The sequence below is a fragment of the Eptatretus burgeri genome, chromosome 15 (genome assembly GCF_056783735.1).
Source record: "Eptatretus burgeri isolate ZD-2024b chromosome 15, Ebu_testis_v1, whole genome shotgun sequence".
In the NCBI taxonomy this organism is placed as follows: domain Eukaryota; kingdom Metazoa; phylum Chordata; class Myxini; order Myxiniformes; family Myxinidae; genus Eptatretus; species Eptatretus burgeri.
Genome location: NC_140975.1, coordinates 23,298,654 through 23,313,896, shown reverse-complemented (window position 1 = coordinate 23,313,896; position 15,243 = coordinate 23,298,654). Strand labels below are relative to the sequence as shown.

Genomic DNA, 15,243 nt, shown 5'->3' with positions numbered 1-15,243 from the left:
TAATGTGCATCATAATAAAGGGGTCAACACACACAATTTTTTGTGGTTGTCTATTATTCTCCAACAAACAACCATAATAGTAACAATTCGATGTTACCTGCAGGCGTCAAAGTGAGTGCAAAGAAAGCGCAGCTCGAAAGCAGGAAAAGACCAGACAAAACAATGCGGCGACCAAAGTAGCTCATCATTGCCATTGATGCAAGCAACATTGGCAAGTCAAGGACTCCAAAAATGACCAAGAGAAGGAATATATTGACTTTGATCACTTCGAGATTCAGAGCAATTCCATAGTAACAAAAGAGGATGGTAAACCTTGGATGGGTATAAAATAAATGTTTAGTACGATGTATTTCCTTCATCTGAATAACAGTGAATGTGAAATTATGACAGTTTGTTGTTTTTAAAAAAATGCATTCTCACTTTACGTATGCGGAGAAATGACTTACCAGGAAATGCTCAGAATGATCGTTTGTTTTCTCAGCTCTTTTACCCGGATCAGATCCAAAAGAGAGGCTGAATTATCCGATGGAATATTCTTCTCCTCCATTTCTTTTGTTAACACCTATTTGTTCAAGTTTTGATTACATTAATCAAAATGATAACTCCAATAAGTACTTAGGTCTTAATGCGAACACAAGAAAATTGTTTGACTCACATGGATATTTAAGTCAGCCTCCGTCAAGTGTTTTCCGTTTATTCTCGCAACCCTTTTAAGCAATTTCAATGCTTCTTCATGTCTTCCTTGAAGCAGCAACCAACGAGCAGATTCTGGGTGAAAACTGTAAACGAACGGACTTGCTATGTGCTGTCATCGACTGTAATGTAATCTTGAAAGACAATTATAACTTTTAGATCAAACTGCAGTCAAACATTGCAACAGCATAGTTCATTTTGCACTTTTAAAAATAAAGCATGCACACAACTGGAATGATACTAACAAATTGTGTTCAAAACTTAAGGTGAGAAATGATCAGATCTGCACAATGTACTTGCTTGGGAAGTTTGATTTAAAAAAAATTTACAGGTTGTTGCATCACAGAGAGTGCCGTCACCCAGATGAACATGAAGGGCTGTCACACACCATTCGACACAACACAACGGGATGTCGGTGAAAACTTAGTTGGCAACAGCTTCCTGTTCGGATTTTTCTTTTTGCACATGCACTGTGAAATCTAAGCTGCTCGTTGCGACGTCACGAAAGCTGAGTTTTCTGAATCGGATTTGTCGTTTTTAACATCGTGTCATTCATCGAAATGTTTCTGTTGTATCCCATGCAATATTTCACGTTAATTAGTTTGTTTTGTGCTATTCGTTTCGTATTGTCAAGGCCTGAACGGCCTTCCTCGGATCGAAAGTGTATCTTGCTATCTTGCTTTTATCCTGGGTATATTACTGAGTATCTTGCTGCTATTTCCTCAATACCTCGCTTCAAAAAATGAAAAGAAACAAACCAAAAAAAACAAACTATATTTTCACTCCGAAACATTTTTCATTTCTCATCTGGTCACGTTACCGTCTGCGGACCAAGGTCGAGCACACAGACCCTGACCATCCACGCACGCAGACCCAAACCCTCTGCAAATCCCTTCCAAACGGCCCTACCAAGGTCGAGCGGGAGAAGGTTGGTGGCAGAAGTCAGGTCAGCTGACAAGGGAAGTTGAGGGCCAGATAAAGGATGCAGAAACATTAATCAAACAGCTCCATCATGTTCACTTTTAAGAACCTGCACCAAGGCTTGGTCCTTCCTCATTGAGGTTAAGACCTGTGTTTGGGAAGTATGCATAAGGACGACAAGGACATGGGTTTTCCAGCCACACTCGACGACAGCGATTGCCTCAACCTTTGGGTGCTGATTGAAGTCCAGCTCGTTGATCAAATGATCATGCATCCCGGCAGCCAGAACATCAGCTTGTCAGTCGGCTATGTATGCACCCTCAAATGGAGTGCCATTCAAGAACATTGCAAGACCACCTTTCCCCATGGATTTCTCCAGACAAGACCCCGAGGTCAGTGCAAACCGATGTGGCTGGATGTAGGCCGTGCTACAGGTCCCCCACTGCCAGGCAAACTTCTGTGCTTCTGACAAGAGGTGGGTTTTCACACAGTCCTCGATCAGGGCCACCTTATATTTCACCAGAGCTTCGTTCTCCACTGGTTTCCCTTTTGGTAAGGGCCGTCCCAGATAAGAGAACACCAGAAGAGCATCTGGCAATCTCCGAAGATAGAACATGCCTCCGCAAAACAGCCTGACAGGCACCTTTCTGCAAGTTTGCTTTGGGTGAGTGAAAACCCAATCCCGAGAGCAGCTCTTTGAGCTGTCAGGCAACAGGTGTATGACCAGTGAGAACTTGCATTGGCCCACGGTGCAGTGGAGTGAATTAACGGCTCATGATGATTTTGTTCTTTGTGCCCATGCACTTGTTTCGGCCCGCGGTGCATGGAGTAAATAAACGGTTCGTGCTGTGGTTGCTCATTGTGCACATGAACTTGCTTCAGCCCGAGGTGCAGTGGAGTGAACCGGCAGTTTGGGTTGCGGCTGGTCCTTGTGCCTTTAGAGGAGTTGGCTCGGTTTTCCTTTGTGGTTCGGTGCTGCACAGCAAGGAGCTGGCGTGCCAAGAGTGTGATGCTTGGCAGTTTTCAAAAATCGCACCCATGTCCGAAGGAAACAGATCAGTTTGGTATTTTAAATATGAAATTGGCAAAGCCTAGCAATGAATGAACCCATACGAATTACCCTTTAAAATAATCTGGAATTACCCTTTAAAATTACCATTTAGAACCCTTCAGAAGTACTAGTGGGCCTATTGGTCCATTGGACCAAATTTTCATTGGTCTTCAAGGCCTTGTTGCGTACCTGCCTGCTGTACTGCTTGAGCATTAGTTTGCCTTTCACCAGCCCAGGTGTGCTTGGGCCAGGGCAGACATTATACATTCGTTATTATTCTTGCCAAATGACACTACTATTATTGTTGTTGTTAGCATTATTTGTATTATTTAATATATGGTTTGTCACAATGTCATCATTATTTTTGTTATTTATTTTGTAAATAGAATGCCATGCTGCAGAAGGACCTATTAAGCTGCCATATACACCTTAACATGGAGTGCGTTTAAAACATGGGAATTATTCTGGGGTCTTTGTATTTAATTAGCCTAATCAACTCAGGAGATCATGACGATCATTTTGGTGTATCACATTTCACATCAGAATGCTCCAGTAGAACTCCACAAAAAACATGACGCACGCACGCACGCACACACCTCGTCCATTTATATTGGAGTCTTTAAGGGTCTACAGGGTCTTAGAGGTCTTTTGGGTCCTCTGTGTCTCATGGGTATTTTGGGTCTTTTAGGTCCTCAGGGACTTTTGGGTAATCTGGGTCCTTTGGGTCTTCAGAGTCTTTTGGGTATTCAGTCTTTTGGGTCCTTGGGCTATTTTGGGTCCTCTGGGTCTATTGGGTCTTCTTGGTCCTCAGTCTTTTGGGTTTTAAAGAGTCTTCAAAGGTCGAATGGCTCTCAATAAACGAAAGGGTCAAAAGGGTCCATTTTTCGGAGAAACACTGTTGGTTCGGTTCTTCTTCCTTTTTTACTGACAGACGGATAGATGGAAATAGTCAAATATTGAAGTGGCTTCTCCGCTTAAAAATGTGGATCAAGATCATGGGAGTCGAGCAGTGTACCTGCGCAAGCATGATGAGGGTCGAATTAAGTGGCTATCGAACTGAGATTTTTTTGTGAAATAATTGAGTGATTTTTGTGAAAAGTATTTAATTGTCTCTTGCTGATAAGCACAAATTTAATTTATTGAGAATATAGCGGAGAGTGGGACACAAGGAAGGGGAGGAAAAGAAGAGGGAGGGAGTGTGGTAGAGGTAGGGAGCAACTTAGCGAAGAAATGGAAGGTTTGGTGGAGGGGTGGAAAATGTATGGAGAGGAATTTAGGGGAATTGCATAAGTTTTGTGTGGAAGGACTTCAGGAAAGGGAGCATCGTCTAGGGATAGAAACCAGGTATGGTGGACGGAGGAGGTATGGCAAAGGCAGTTGGTGACAAGAAGGAGGTTTGGAAGAGGATAGAGAAGATCAAGGATCGGTGGAGGCAGCCCGATGTGGGGTTGATGCACCTGGACGGGCAGAATAAGAAAGCAGCAAGAAGAGTTGTGGCTAGGACGAGGAATAATATGGCAAAGGAGGTGTACAGCAATTTGGAAGAGGCTCGTGACATGAATGAGGATGGCAAGGACATGGGAGGTGGAGGAGGGGGTGATTAAGGATGGTTGCAGGAGGTTAGTGACAGAGAAGGGGGCAGCATTGAAGGTGTGGGAAGTATATTTCAAAGACCTGTTGAACCTGGAGGGAAGCAACGGTTGGCTGGAGCTACCGAGTTATGTTGAGGCGGAAGTGGAGTTGGTGGAGATCACAGAGGAGGGAGTGCGGACAACATTGAAGAGGATGAAGAAGGGAATACCGCCAGACATTTATGAGTTGTGTTTAGAGATGATAATTGCAGCAGGGGACTTTGAAGTCAGTTGGACGAAGAGGCTGGTGAATATATGTATGTATGTATGAGAGAGGGTTCAATTCCAGAGGAGTGAAGGACAAGGTTAATTGTGCTGATATGGAAGGGGAATGGAGATGTTCAAGATTTGGGTCATCGGGGTCTTTTGGTCCAAGTGCTCGAAAGCTTTTTGGGTATTCTGGGTTCCTAAAAGGACCAAAGGAACAGGAGAGAGAGAGAGAGAGAGAGAGAGAGAGAGAGAGAAGAGAAGAGAAGAGAAGAGAAGAGAAGAGAAGAGAAGAGAAGAGAAGAGAAGAGAAGAGAAGAGAAGAGAAGAGAAGAGAAGAGAAATGAGAGGAGAGAGAGAAGAGTGAAAGGCCAAGACAGAGGAAGGCACACAAAGAATGGTTATGGGGAGGAATGGGGGGGGGCAGAAGTGGATGCATGGGGTGGACAACATGGATAAAGGAAACCCACAGTAGGGAAAACTGAAAATTTGGAAGGAGGAGGGATTGGGGTGGGGTTAACAGGGTTCGAAGAGAACATAGTTTTGAACAGGATTAGAACAATGGCAATAGGATTAGAACAATGAAAATAGAGATTACAGGATGCAAGGGGTAATTTTGGAGCATGTCACATAGGAGAAGGATCTGGGGGTGGTAATAGATACGGGAGGTAAGCAGGCAGCACAGTGCCAGGCAGCTATAGGCAAAGCAAATAGGGTTTTAGGCTGTATAAGGAGAGGGATCAATTATAGATCAAAAGAGGTGGTGTTAAAATTGTACAGGAATTTAGTGAGGGCACATTGAGAATATTATGTGCAGTTTTTGTCACCACAGTTCCGGAAGGACATAGATGCCATAGAGAAGGTTCAGCGTAGGGCTACTAGATTTATTCCGTGCCTTGCTCGACTCAGCTATGATGAGCGGTTGAAGGAGACAGGGCTTTATACACTAGAAAGGAGGCGTTTACAAGGAGATATTATAGAAATGTTTAAGATAATGAAAGCTATTGATAAAATAAGTGCAGATGAATTATTCAACAGAGTAGACAGTGACAGAACCAGGGGCCATAGCCTAAGAGTAAATAAGAGGAGAGTTAAGACGGTAGTAAGGCAGGGGACTTTCACTCAGAGAGTAGTTGATGCATGGAATGGCATCCCTGAAAAGGTTGGGGCAGCAGAAAAAGTTGATAAGTTTAAATTAGAATTAGATAGGTATCTGGAAGTAATGAAGATGGATGGGTATGGGGATGTTGTCAGAACTTTTAGGTAGTTTGAGCATTGATGGGTGATTGTGTGCATGGAGTGCTGTTGGTGGGAGTTTTGTCAAGGGGGGTTGTGTAGTTGATGTGCGGTTTTAACAAAGCCCATGCCCCTCCTCTGAGGGGAAGAAAAACCAAACTACAAAAACTAAATAAAATAAAAAAAGAAAAACAAACAAAACAAAACAAAACAATTATTTCATTAATTAAAAACATTTATTTTTTGCATTTTCTTCCTTGGATCTTGTGTAGATAAATTCATATGGTTTTCACACAGGCATGATAGGCTGAATGTCCTCCACCTGTGTTAGCTTTCCTTGTAGATTTCCAGGAGAGGATGCATGAGGAGACAAGATTGATACAGAAGGAAACTCTCAGGAGGGAAAACTGGAAATTTGGAAGGAGGAGGGATTGGGGTGCAGTTGGGTTAACGAGGGTAGAAAATATCACGGTTTTGGATTGGGAATGCTCTGAGATGGTGATGAACAGCTGTCTTGAAGACCTGGAGGGAAGAATGAGTTTGAAGAGGATGTGGAAGTTGGTTCCACAGGTGCGAAAGAAGAGGAACAAATGAATGGAGGTGAGCAGTGCTCCTAGATTAAGGTAGTTTCACCAGAAGGGGCTTGATGGTGTGCCCTGCAGAAACCTTTGGGGGACAAAGCATGGAAATAGCAGAGGGTACCAGACTAGAAAGGAGGCGGTAAAAGACAGAGAGACCACCGACATGTCTGCGATGGTGAAGTTAATCAGCCAATAGAATCAGCTTCATTGCAGGAGATTGCAATGATCTTAAACACCTTGGTTTTCATGGTGTCAAGCTAATAAGGATGAAATGTAGGGCAGCCAGCCCAGATGGGAGATCTGCAGAGGAAAGCCTTGGAAGTGGATAGGAGTTCAGGTGTACCAAGGAAGGACTTTGTACGACAGAGGATGCCCAGTCAGCGGCAGGCTTTGGAGGCCAACTTTGAAGTGTGGCTTGCCCAAGAAAGATAATGGCTGACAGTGAGACCCAGGAGTTTGAATGACTGAACTTCCTCAAGAGGATTGTTAAGAAAGTAGACAGGAGGGTTTGCTAGATGATCCTTTTGGAGAGAGATGGTGAGAGTGTGAGATTTGTCAGGATTGAAAGACATATTCCAAGTGTTTGACCAGCTTGTGATTTTTTTTTCAAAGTGTGAAGAGAGGGAAGAGGCTGCTGCCTGCCTGTATGAAGGTTAAAATTATCCTGACCATCAAATAGGTCAGGATAATTTTCCAGAGAGTTAGCGAGGTCATTGATGAAAATCAGGAATAGGACTGGGCCCATTATACTTCCTTGGGGCACTCCAGCCTTGGGGCACTCCAGGATGCCAGACTGGATCAAAAGCACAAGATATGTCCAGAGAGATGGCCCTGAACTCATGTCTGACATTGAGGGCCTCCATCCATTGTTGGGTGAGTAGCAGCAGCATGTCCAAGGTGAAGTGACCTTGTCTGAATCCAAATTGGTGATCCAAGGTGACGTTGTTGGAGAAAAGGAATGATTTTGTATCAAATGTGATGATGGATTCAATGACCTTGCTGATGATTGGAAGTAAGCTGATAAATCTGTATTAAGGGAATCTGTTTTTGCACCTTTTTACCTCTGCCACCGAAGGTGAAGGAGGTTATGTTGTCATCCCTTTCTGTCTGTTTGTTACTTGCAAAATCGAAGATTTTTCAAGTGTATTGGTTCGTCAATCTTGTTATTCTGTTTGTCTGTCTGTCGCCAACAGGTCACAATTTTCAACCGATCTTCACAAAACTTCACCACATGGAAGAGTTTGTCATAAGAAAGAAGCCTATTGTTTTTGAGGTCAAAAGGTCAACATAGGCCAAAGGTCAACAACTTAGGTGAGATTTCTGAAAACCTTCATTTTCCTCCGATTGACTTGAAATTTGAAGAGGATTTATATCTCAGGTCACTGAATTCAACCAACCAATTATTTTTTTAAAGTCAACATCGACCAAAAGGTCAACATAGGCCAAAGGTCAACAACTAAGGTGGTATTTCTAAAATCCTCAATTTTCATCCAATTGACTTGAAATTTGAAGAGGATTTATATTTCAGGTCACTGAATTCAACTAGCGAATTATTTTTGAGGTCAACATGGACCAAAATGTCAACATAGTCCCAAGGTCACTAACTAAGGTGGTACTGTATTTCTGCAATCCTAATTTTTCATCTGCTTGACTTGAAATTTGAAGAGGATTTATATTTCAGGTCATTGAATTCAACCAGCCAGTTTTTTTTTTTAGGTCAACATCAAACAAAAGGTCAACGTAGGCCCACGGTCAACAACTAAGGAGGTATTTTTAAAATCCTCAACTTTCATCTCATTGACTTGAAATTTGAAGAGGATTTGCATTTCAGGTCACTGATTTCAACTCAATTATTTACGAGGTCAACATCAGCCCAAAGGACAACATAGGCCGTATTTCTAAAATGGTCAATTTTCATCCGATTGACCTCAAATTTGAAGAGGAGTTGCATAATTGGTCGTTGCATTCCACCACCAATTACACTGAACAACAAATTTCAAAAATTTTTTTTTACTGGAGATGTGTAAAGTCATTAAGACTAATTTGGGTACGCTGATTTCAAAAATCAAAACCGTTTTGCTGTATCACGTCAGGATTTTCAGGAACAGAAATATTCCCATTGCCTAGAAGTCAGGATTTCAATGAAATTTACATATGTCTTTAACATGTCTATTTCGTACAATTGTTGTTAACTTGTGTTATATTTCTTTCTTTCAGATAAAGATGAGTAGGCGTTCCTGTACCAATAATCCTGACAACTTCTGTTATGTCTGTGGTCGGTTTACCAAAAAAGATCAACAGCGAAGTATATCTACAGCAGTGAAAATGAAGGCCGCCTACTTTCACTACTTCGGGTGTAAGGTGGGGGACCAAGAACAGAGCTGGGCACCACACATCTGCTGCACAAGCTGTCACACAACCTTGACTCAGTGGTTGGTGGGCAAGCGCGTGAGCATGCCATTTGCGGTGCCCATGATATGGCGTGAGCCGCAGAATCATCATGATGATTGTTATTTCTGCTGCACAAGCATCGCCGGCTTCAACAAGAAGAATAAAGGTCACATCAAGTACGCTGACTGCGTCTCTGCTCGTAAACCTGTGCCTCATGATGACGAGAACCCCGTTCCAACACCTCCAGCTGATCAGAACATCGCTGTAAGCAGTGGTGAAGAGGATGGTGATGATGAACCTTTTGAACCCGACACTCAAGAATCACACCTTCTGAACTAGGGAGACTTAAATGATCTTGTAAGAGATCTCTCGCTGTCAAAGGCGAAGGCAGAGCTGCTTGGATCAAGGCTGCAGCAGTGGAATCTACTTGAACCTAACACCAAGATATCCTTGTTCAGAGCACGTCACAGAGACATGGCTGAGTTCTTTGAGATGGAAGACACGATGACATTCTGCAGTGACATCAACGGTCTGTTGAAAGAACTTTGGTGTGATCACGATCCTGCAGACTGGCGCCTCTTCATCGACTCGGGGAAGAACAGCTTGAAGGCTGTTTTGCTCCACAATGGCAACGAGAAACCATCAGTCCCACTGGCTCACGCGTTCGGCATGACAGAGACCTATGAGACTATGCGGCAGCTGCTTGATTCCATCAAGTACAATGACTTCAACTGGCACATCTGCGGAGACTTGAAAGTGGTGCCCCTGTTGTTAGGGCTGCAGTCAGGCTACACGAAATACATGTGCTTCCTTTGTCTCTGGGATAGCAGAGACGACAAGAATCACTGGACGAAGAAAGATTGGGAAGAGCGAAAAGAGCATGTACCTGGTCGACACAACGTGAAGCATGTCGCCCTTGTCGACCCAGCCGTTTTGTACGGGCAATGGATCTGAATGGGCGTGGGTTTTTATATACCTCAAGGAAAAGTTTGGCAACACCTTGTCGGAGGCCAAGATCAAGGCTGGTGTCTTTGTTGGACCGCAAATCCGACAGATTATGAAGGACGAAACTTTTCCGACAACTCTAAACCCCAAAGAGCTGGCAGCGTGGAGGAGCTTCAAAGCTGTGACGGACAACTTCTTGGGGAACGAGCGCGCGGACAACTATGAAGAAATAGTGCAGCAGCTGCTGGAGTCCTTCAGGAAACTTGGCTCCAGGATGTCCCTGAAAATCCATTTCCTACACCAGCACCTGAACTTCTTCCCTGACAACTTGGGAGCAGTCTCGGACGAGCACGGCGAGCGATTTCACTCATGGAGACGCGTTACCAAGGGCGGCACAACCCGAACATGATGGGCGATTTCTGCTGGTTCCTGCATCGTGAAACTGACACAGAGCAGCACAAACGCAAAGCCAAATGCCTAAAGCATTTTTAATTACATTCTCGTGGAGTTTTTCTGTAATTTCTATAATTTTGAAGCATTCATGATGAAATAAATGAATAAATGAATTTTTGTAAATTTCATTGAAATCCTGACTTCTAGGCAATGGGAATATTTCTGTTACTGAAAATCCTGACGTGATACAGCAAAACGGTTATGATTTTTGAAATCAGCGTACCCAAATTAGTCTAAATCACTTTACACATCTCCAGTAAAAAAATTTTGTTGTTCAGTGTTATTTTTAAGGTCAAATTTGTTTTATGGATTTTGCAAGTATCATGTTCTGCATGATGTAGTCTTCTTGTTTTTCTGTTTGTTTATGTGCAGGATATCTCACAAAGTTTTAGACGGATTCGGATGAAACTTGGTGGACACGTTGGGTGTTTGGCAAGGATGAATTGATTTGAATTTGGTGAAGATCCGAATCCGGTTCTGGATACGAGAATGATTTAATTTTCAAAGTGATTCTTCACCATTGAGAGATAGGGCCAAAAACGATATAGTACTGTATAGCATGATATTTGAAAAATGTATTGGGCCCGATATGTTCTTGTGGATCAGGCATTACATGGCAGAGGTATGCACTCTACTGAGTGCCCTTCTAGTTTATGTAATGCAGTGATGTTGGCGGATTTCCAAGCAGATGGAAGATGACCTAGCGTAATGGTAGAGAGGGGATGTGCAAGAGCAGCAGAGCAGGTTTTTACAGTCAGACAGTTGAGCTGATGAGTCTGGTGTTGGCTTAGTCGATAGGGTGGCGGCTTGGGATCCTAAGGTCCTGAGTTCAAGCCCCGTTGGCCGCTGAATTAATACACCAGGGGGTTGACTCAGCCTGTCATCCTTCGGAGGTCGGCGAAATGAGTACCAGTGTGTAGTGGTAGAGGGACACTGCATCAGCGACACAGTCGCGCTTCCAAGAAATGATAGCTACCCCGGCAGCTAAGCTGCCATACACAAGAAGAAGAAGAAGAAGAAGACTTGAGTTGATGCCAACCTGTCCAGTAGTAGTGTCAGAGTCGAGTGTTGAAAGAACCTTAACCACCTTCTCAGGTACAAAAGACATATTGAGAGTCCAGGAGCAGTTGGGTATGCCAGGGAAGGATGGGTCCCGAGAGTGAGTGGTCGGGGACACAAGATTTGGAAGCAAACACAGAAATGAAGCATTTGGCCTTATCACAAGTGGAGTCGGCCATGGTGGCATTTGAAGAGAGGGAAGGGATGGAAAGGTAGCATATTCCAAAGATAGAGTTAACAAGGTGCCACCAGGTTTTAGAGGGAGACAAGTTTGAAAATTCATTCTTGAGGTTGGACAGATATTGTTTTCTGGCTCTTTTGAGAGTGAACACACACTTGTTGCATATGGTTTGAGTGTGTTGGTGCAGGTGGAGGTTTGGGTGTGAGGGGTGTATGGGGAATGTTTGTTTGTGTGAGGGGTGTATGGGGAATGTTTGTTTGTGTGAGGGGTGCAGGTGGGGATTTGAGTGTATGGGATGCGGGTGAGGGTTTGAGTGTGTGGGGTGCGGGTGAGGGTTTGGGATGTGGGGGATGTTTTTTGTGTGGGGGAGAGTTTTAATGTGTAGGCTGCGGTTGGAGGTTTGGGTGTGAGGGGGTACGGGGAAGGTTTGTGTGTGTGAGGGGTGTGGGTGAGGGTTTGAGTGTGTGGGGTGCGTTGGAAGGTTTGAGTGTGTGGTGGAAGGTTTGAGAGTGTGGTATTATGGGGAAAGGATTCTGGGTGTGGGGGAAGGTTTTAGAGGGTGGGGTGAGGGGGAAGCATTGAGAGGGTGGGGTGAGGAGGGATGCAGAAAAGGGGGACATGAAGCTTTGAGTATGTGGGGTGATGGTGCATGCTCTTCTGATTGAAAATTCCCAACTTTGAGAAACATAAATAAAGATCATGGCATGGGAGATAAGATCGCTTGTTAAAAGCACAGAGAAACATGACGCTGTATTAATGAGGGTGAGGGGGAGGGAGTGGGGGGAGGTTGGTAGACCAGGTACAGATTGGATGATTGGATCTGAAATGTTGTGATATACATACAGCTACGTTTGTGGGGTTGGGGTTAGATATTACATACAGTTACGTTTGTGGGGTTGGGGTTAGATAGAGCAAATATGAATGTATAGAGTAGCATGGTCTGTGTAAGAGTAGTTAGCCCATCTCGATGTCATGAGTAGGGACACATCAGCTGAAGGATCATCTGATTTGTGTGGCCAGGTGAATAATAGTGCTGGACATTTTGTGGGCAAGTGACTTGTTGTTGTTGTTGGTAGGTGGAGGGGTTGTTTTCCCTTTGGGCCAGATGTTGTAATTATTCATCGCACAGGGAGCGTGGTTGAGCATGTGTCTGGATTTCCAGTGCACGGTTTGGAGAAGAAGGGAGCCATTTTGGGTGAGTGCTCATCGTCGAAATTTGCATTGAGTTAGGAACTTTTGCATCATCAAGTACGTGTGGTCTCTGGCAGTTAGACTCTGCCAAATGAAGCGACCACACGGACGGAGAGCTCTTTCTGGTTTTCTTGTGGTCTCGGACCATTCGTAGTGAAGCTCTTTGGCCTCCGACTTTAAGGGGATTGCCGGTCCTGGTAACACCATCGACCTCCAGATGCTGGTCGGTGAGTCTCTTTGGCTTCATGTAAATATGCTTTTTTAATGTTAGTTTGTAATTATGTTACTCTTGAGTGAATTGTGAATACCACTGTCCTCTTCAGATGATTAAGCTATTGTTGACACTGTATTTATTGGCTGAGTAAACTTTTGGTTACATGCGAGGTTGTGCTGGTTAATCTGTTACATTGGATTGTGACCATAAGCAGAATAGCACTGAGTGTAGTGACCAAGCAGTCATAAGTGTAATAAACATAGTTGATCTAATTCATCGTTGTCTGTTTCTCTTTAAGTAGTGAGTCCACACGTAACTTGGTAACATTTGGACATGCACTATACAGGGGGTGGTGTGTGGTAATATTTAATTAGGGATTATGGTTAAGGAAACTGTGCTGTATAGCCCCTATGTAAACCTCTACTGGTGGCGCCGGGAGACTTGGCAAGAGAAGAAGAGAGGGGCGGCGTGACGGACGCCTCCTGAGGGGCAGAGCATTGCCTGGGAGAGGAGGGAAGAGCCAAATTGGGCAGTTGGGTCTGAGGATAACGGGGTTGGTCTGATGAGAATGATTTTGTAAGGAGAAAAATTGTGAGGAGAGTTTTGAGGAGGTCACCCTGCCTGCCTGCCTTTTCGCTGTGCCTGTTCGCTGTCCTGCCAGTCTCATCATATTGTCCACCATCCTCACTCATCACCTGCTTGTCGCTGCCCAGCGTCCATTTTTCCACCTGCTCATCCACCAGCAGCTGAGTCCCCAAGTTTTGTCCCTTTCCCATCAATGACTGAATTTGGTGTGAGGCACCTTCGTTTCTTTAGATTAGATCTGTTCTCATATTGCACATAATTATTCATTATCGACTCCATGTCCCCCTTTCTTCCCCTCCATGACCCGCCATTGTATCCATCCGCCGGTCAATCACCCCTTGTTTTTGGTTCAGGTTTTTTTTTTTCTAACCCATTTGTTTTAAAAGAGCTAAGTTTCTCCTCACGACCCATGCATACGTTGTCTGCCATAATTTGGAACGTCTCCACAGGAATTAAAACTGTTCAGTACATCATGGGATTTTAACCTCCCGCCACAACAAGCTCAACGTTAGTTGAGCCATTGATGTGACAATACCTTTCACCACCAATCAGGGTCCGTCTGACAACGGCAATACGTGGCTGGCATGGTCAGCCTCCTAAATTACTGGAAATTCATCAAAGTTGCATTTCTTGCTATATGGTGGATTTCTTCAAATAATTATGCAAAGAGGACAAGTTCAATAATCATCAGATCTAGTAATAATTGTCTGTTTTTGAAGTTTGTGTTTAGTCTTTCTTAAAACCCTGCAAAACACCCTGTGTATTCCGCTACCAAAGGGGCACTGCAATAGCCCATTTGTACTTAAATAATGGTGATGTGAATTGCAAATTTTCAGCACATACTTGATTGGTTGAATTTGTGTCGGAGGCATGATAATTGAGGGGTGTCAAGCTGTACCAGGCTGTAATGAAGAAAAGGAAATGGATGCTGGTGGTAGCAAGTTGCAGGTGGTGCCAGTCTTGCATCACATATGCCAAGCCAGCCAATATGAAGTGTCCAAATGAGTACGTATATGAAGAGAATGAAGAAAATTTAACATGGTGCTTCACATCCAACCATTCGAAGCCTGCAGTAAAGCCATGGGGGTAAAAAAACAAAAACATAATCAATTAAAAAAAAAATTTGTTAAGTTCTGCAGAAAATAATTTTTGACATCATTAAAAATAAAAGCAGTGTCAGTGATATAGATAACGAATAGATTTTCCAAAAATTATCAACCAAGCATGGTTCCACATAATGATGAGTAATTAGGAAAATAAATAGCTCCCTCTTTCTTTCAACAGATTCCATATGGATGCAGTGTACAACTGGAAGGGCACTCAGTAGAGTGCATAACTCCACCACGCAATGCCTGATCCATGAGAACATATCGGGCCCAATACATTTTTGAAATATCATGATATATGTAGTTTTTGGCCTTATCTCTCAACGGTGAAGAATCACTTTAAAAATTAAATAATTTTCATCTCCAGATTCGGATTCAGATCTTCACCAAAATCGAATCAATTCGTCCTTGCCACACACATAATGTCGACCAAGTTTTATCCGAATCCGTCCACAACTTTTTGAGATATCGTGTTATATATCGGTTTAGCACTATCAATGGTGAAGAAGCACTTTTTAAAATCATCAGATCCGGATCCGGTTTAGAATCTTCATATAGGCCGTAGGGATTTGAGATATCCTGAACCCAAACAGACAAACAGACAGAAAGGGGTGAAAACATAACCTCTTTCACCTTCGGTCACGGAGGTAATATAATAACAGGACGTGTTGAAACTGTGGAAAGTTCAGCAGATTTGGATCAATGGACAGAAAATTAGTTTGGTTATGCCTCCATCAGGGCTTTGCCATAAACCAGGACAAAAAGAAAACTCACTCGCAGTTAAAATGCAATGATGGG

The 15,243-nt window shown here is 43.5% G+C and overlaps 1 protein-coding gene across 4 annotated transcripts in view; it reads right to left on the bottom strand.

Moving 5' to 3' along the window:
• LOC147011739 (solute carrier family 22 member 6-B-like) overlaps nt 1-15,243 on the bottom strand; it is a 94,313-nt gene that overhangs the window by 30,265 nt on the left and 48,805 nt on the right. For all 4 annotated transcript variants that reach the window (XM_085857454.1, XM_085857452.1, XM_085857453.1 and 1 more), the window contains 4 exons: nt 14,238-14,406; nt 656-779; nt 447-562; nt 98-312 (listed from right to left, as the gene is read on the bottom strand). In XM_085857454.1, coding sequence (XP_085713580.1) covers nt 98-312; nt 447-562; nt 656-779; nt 14,238-14,406 — 624 coding nt within the window. The remainder of the gene's footprint in view (nt 1-97; nt 313-446; nt 563-655; nt 780-14,237; nt 14,407-15,243) is intronic.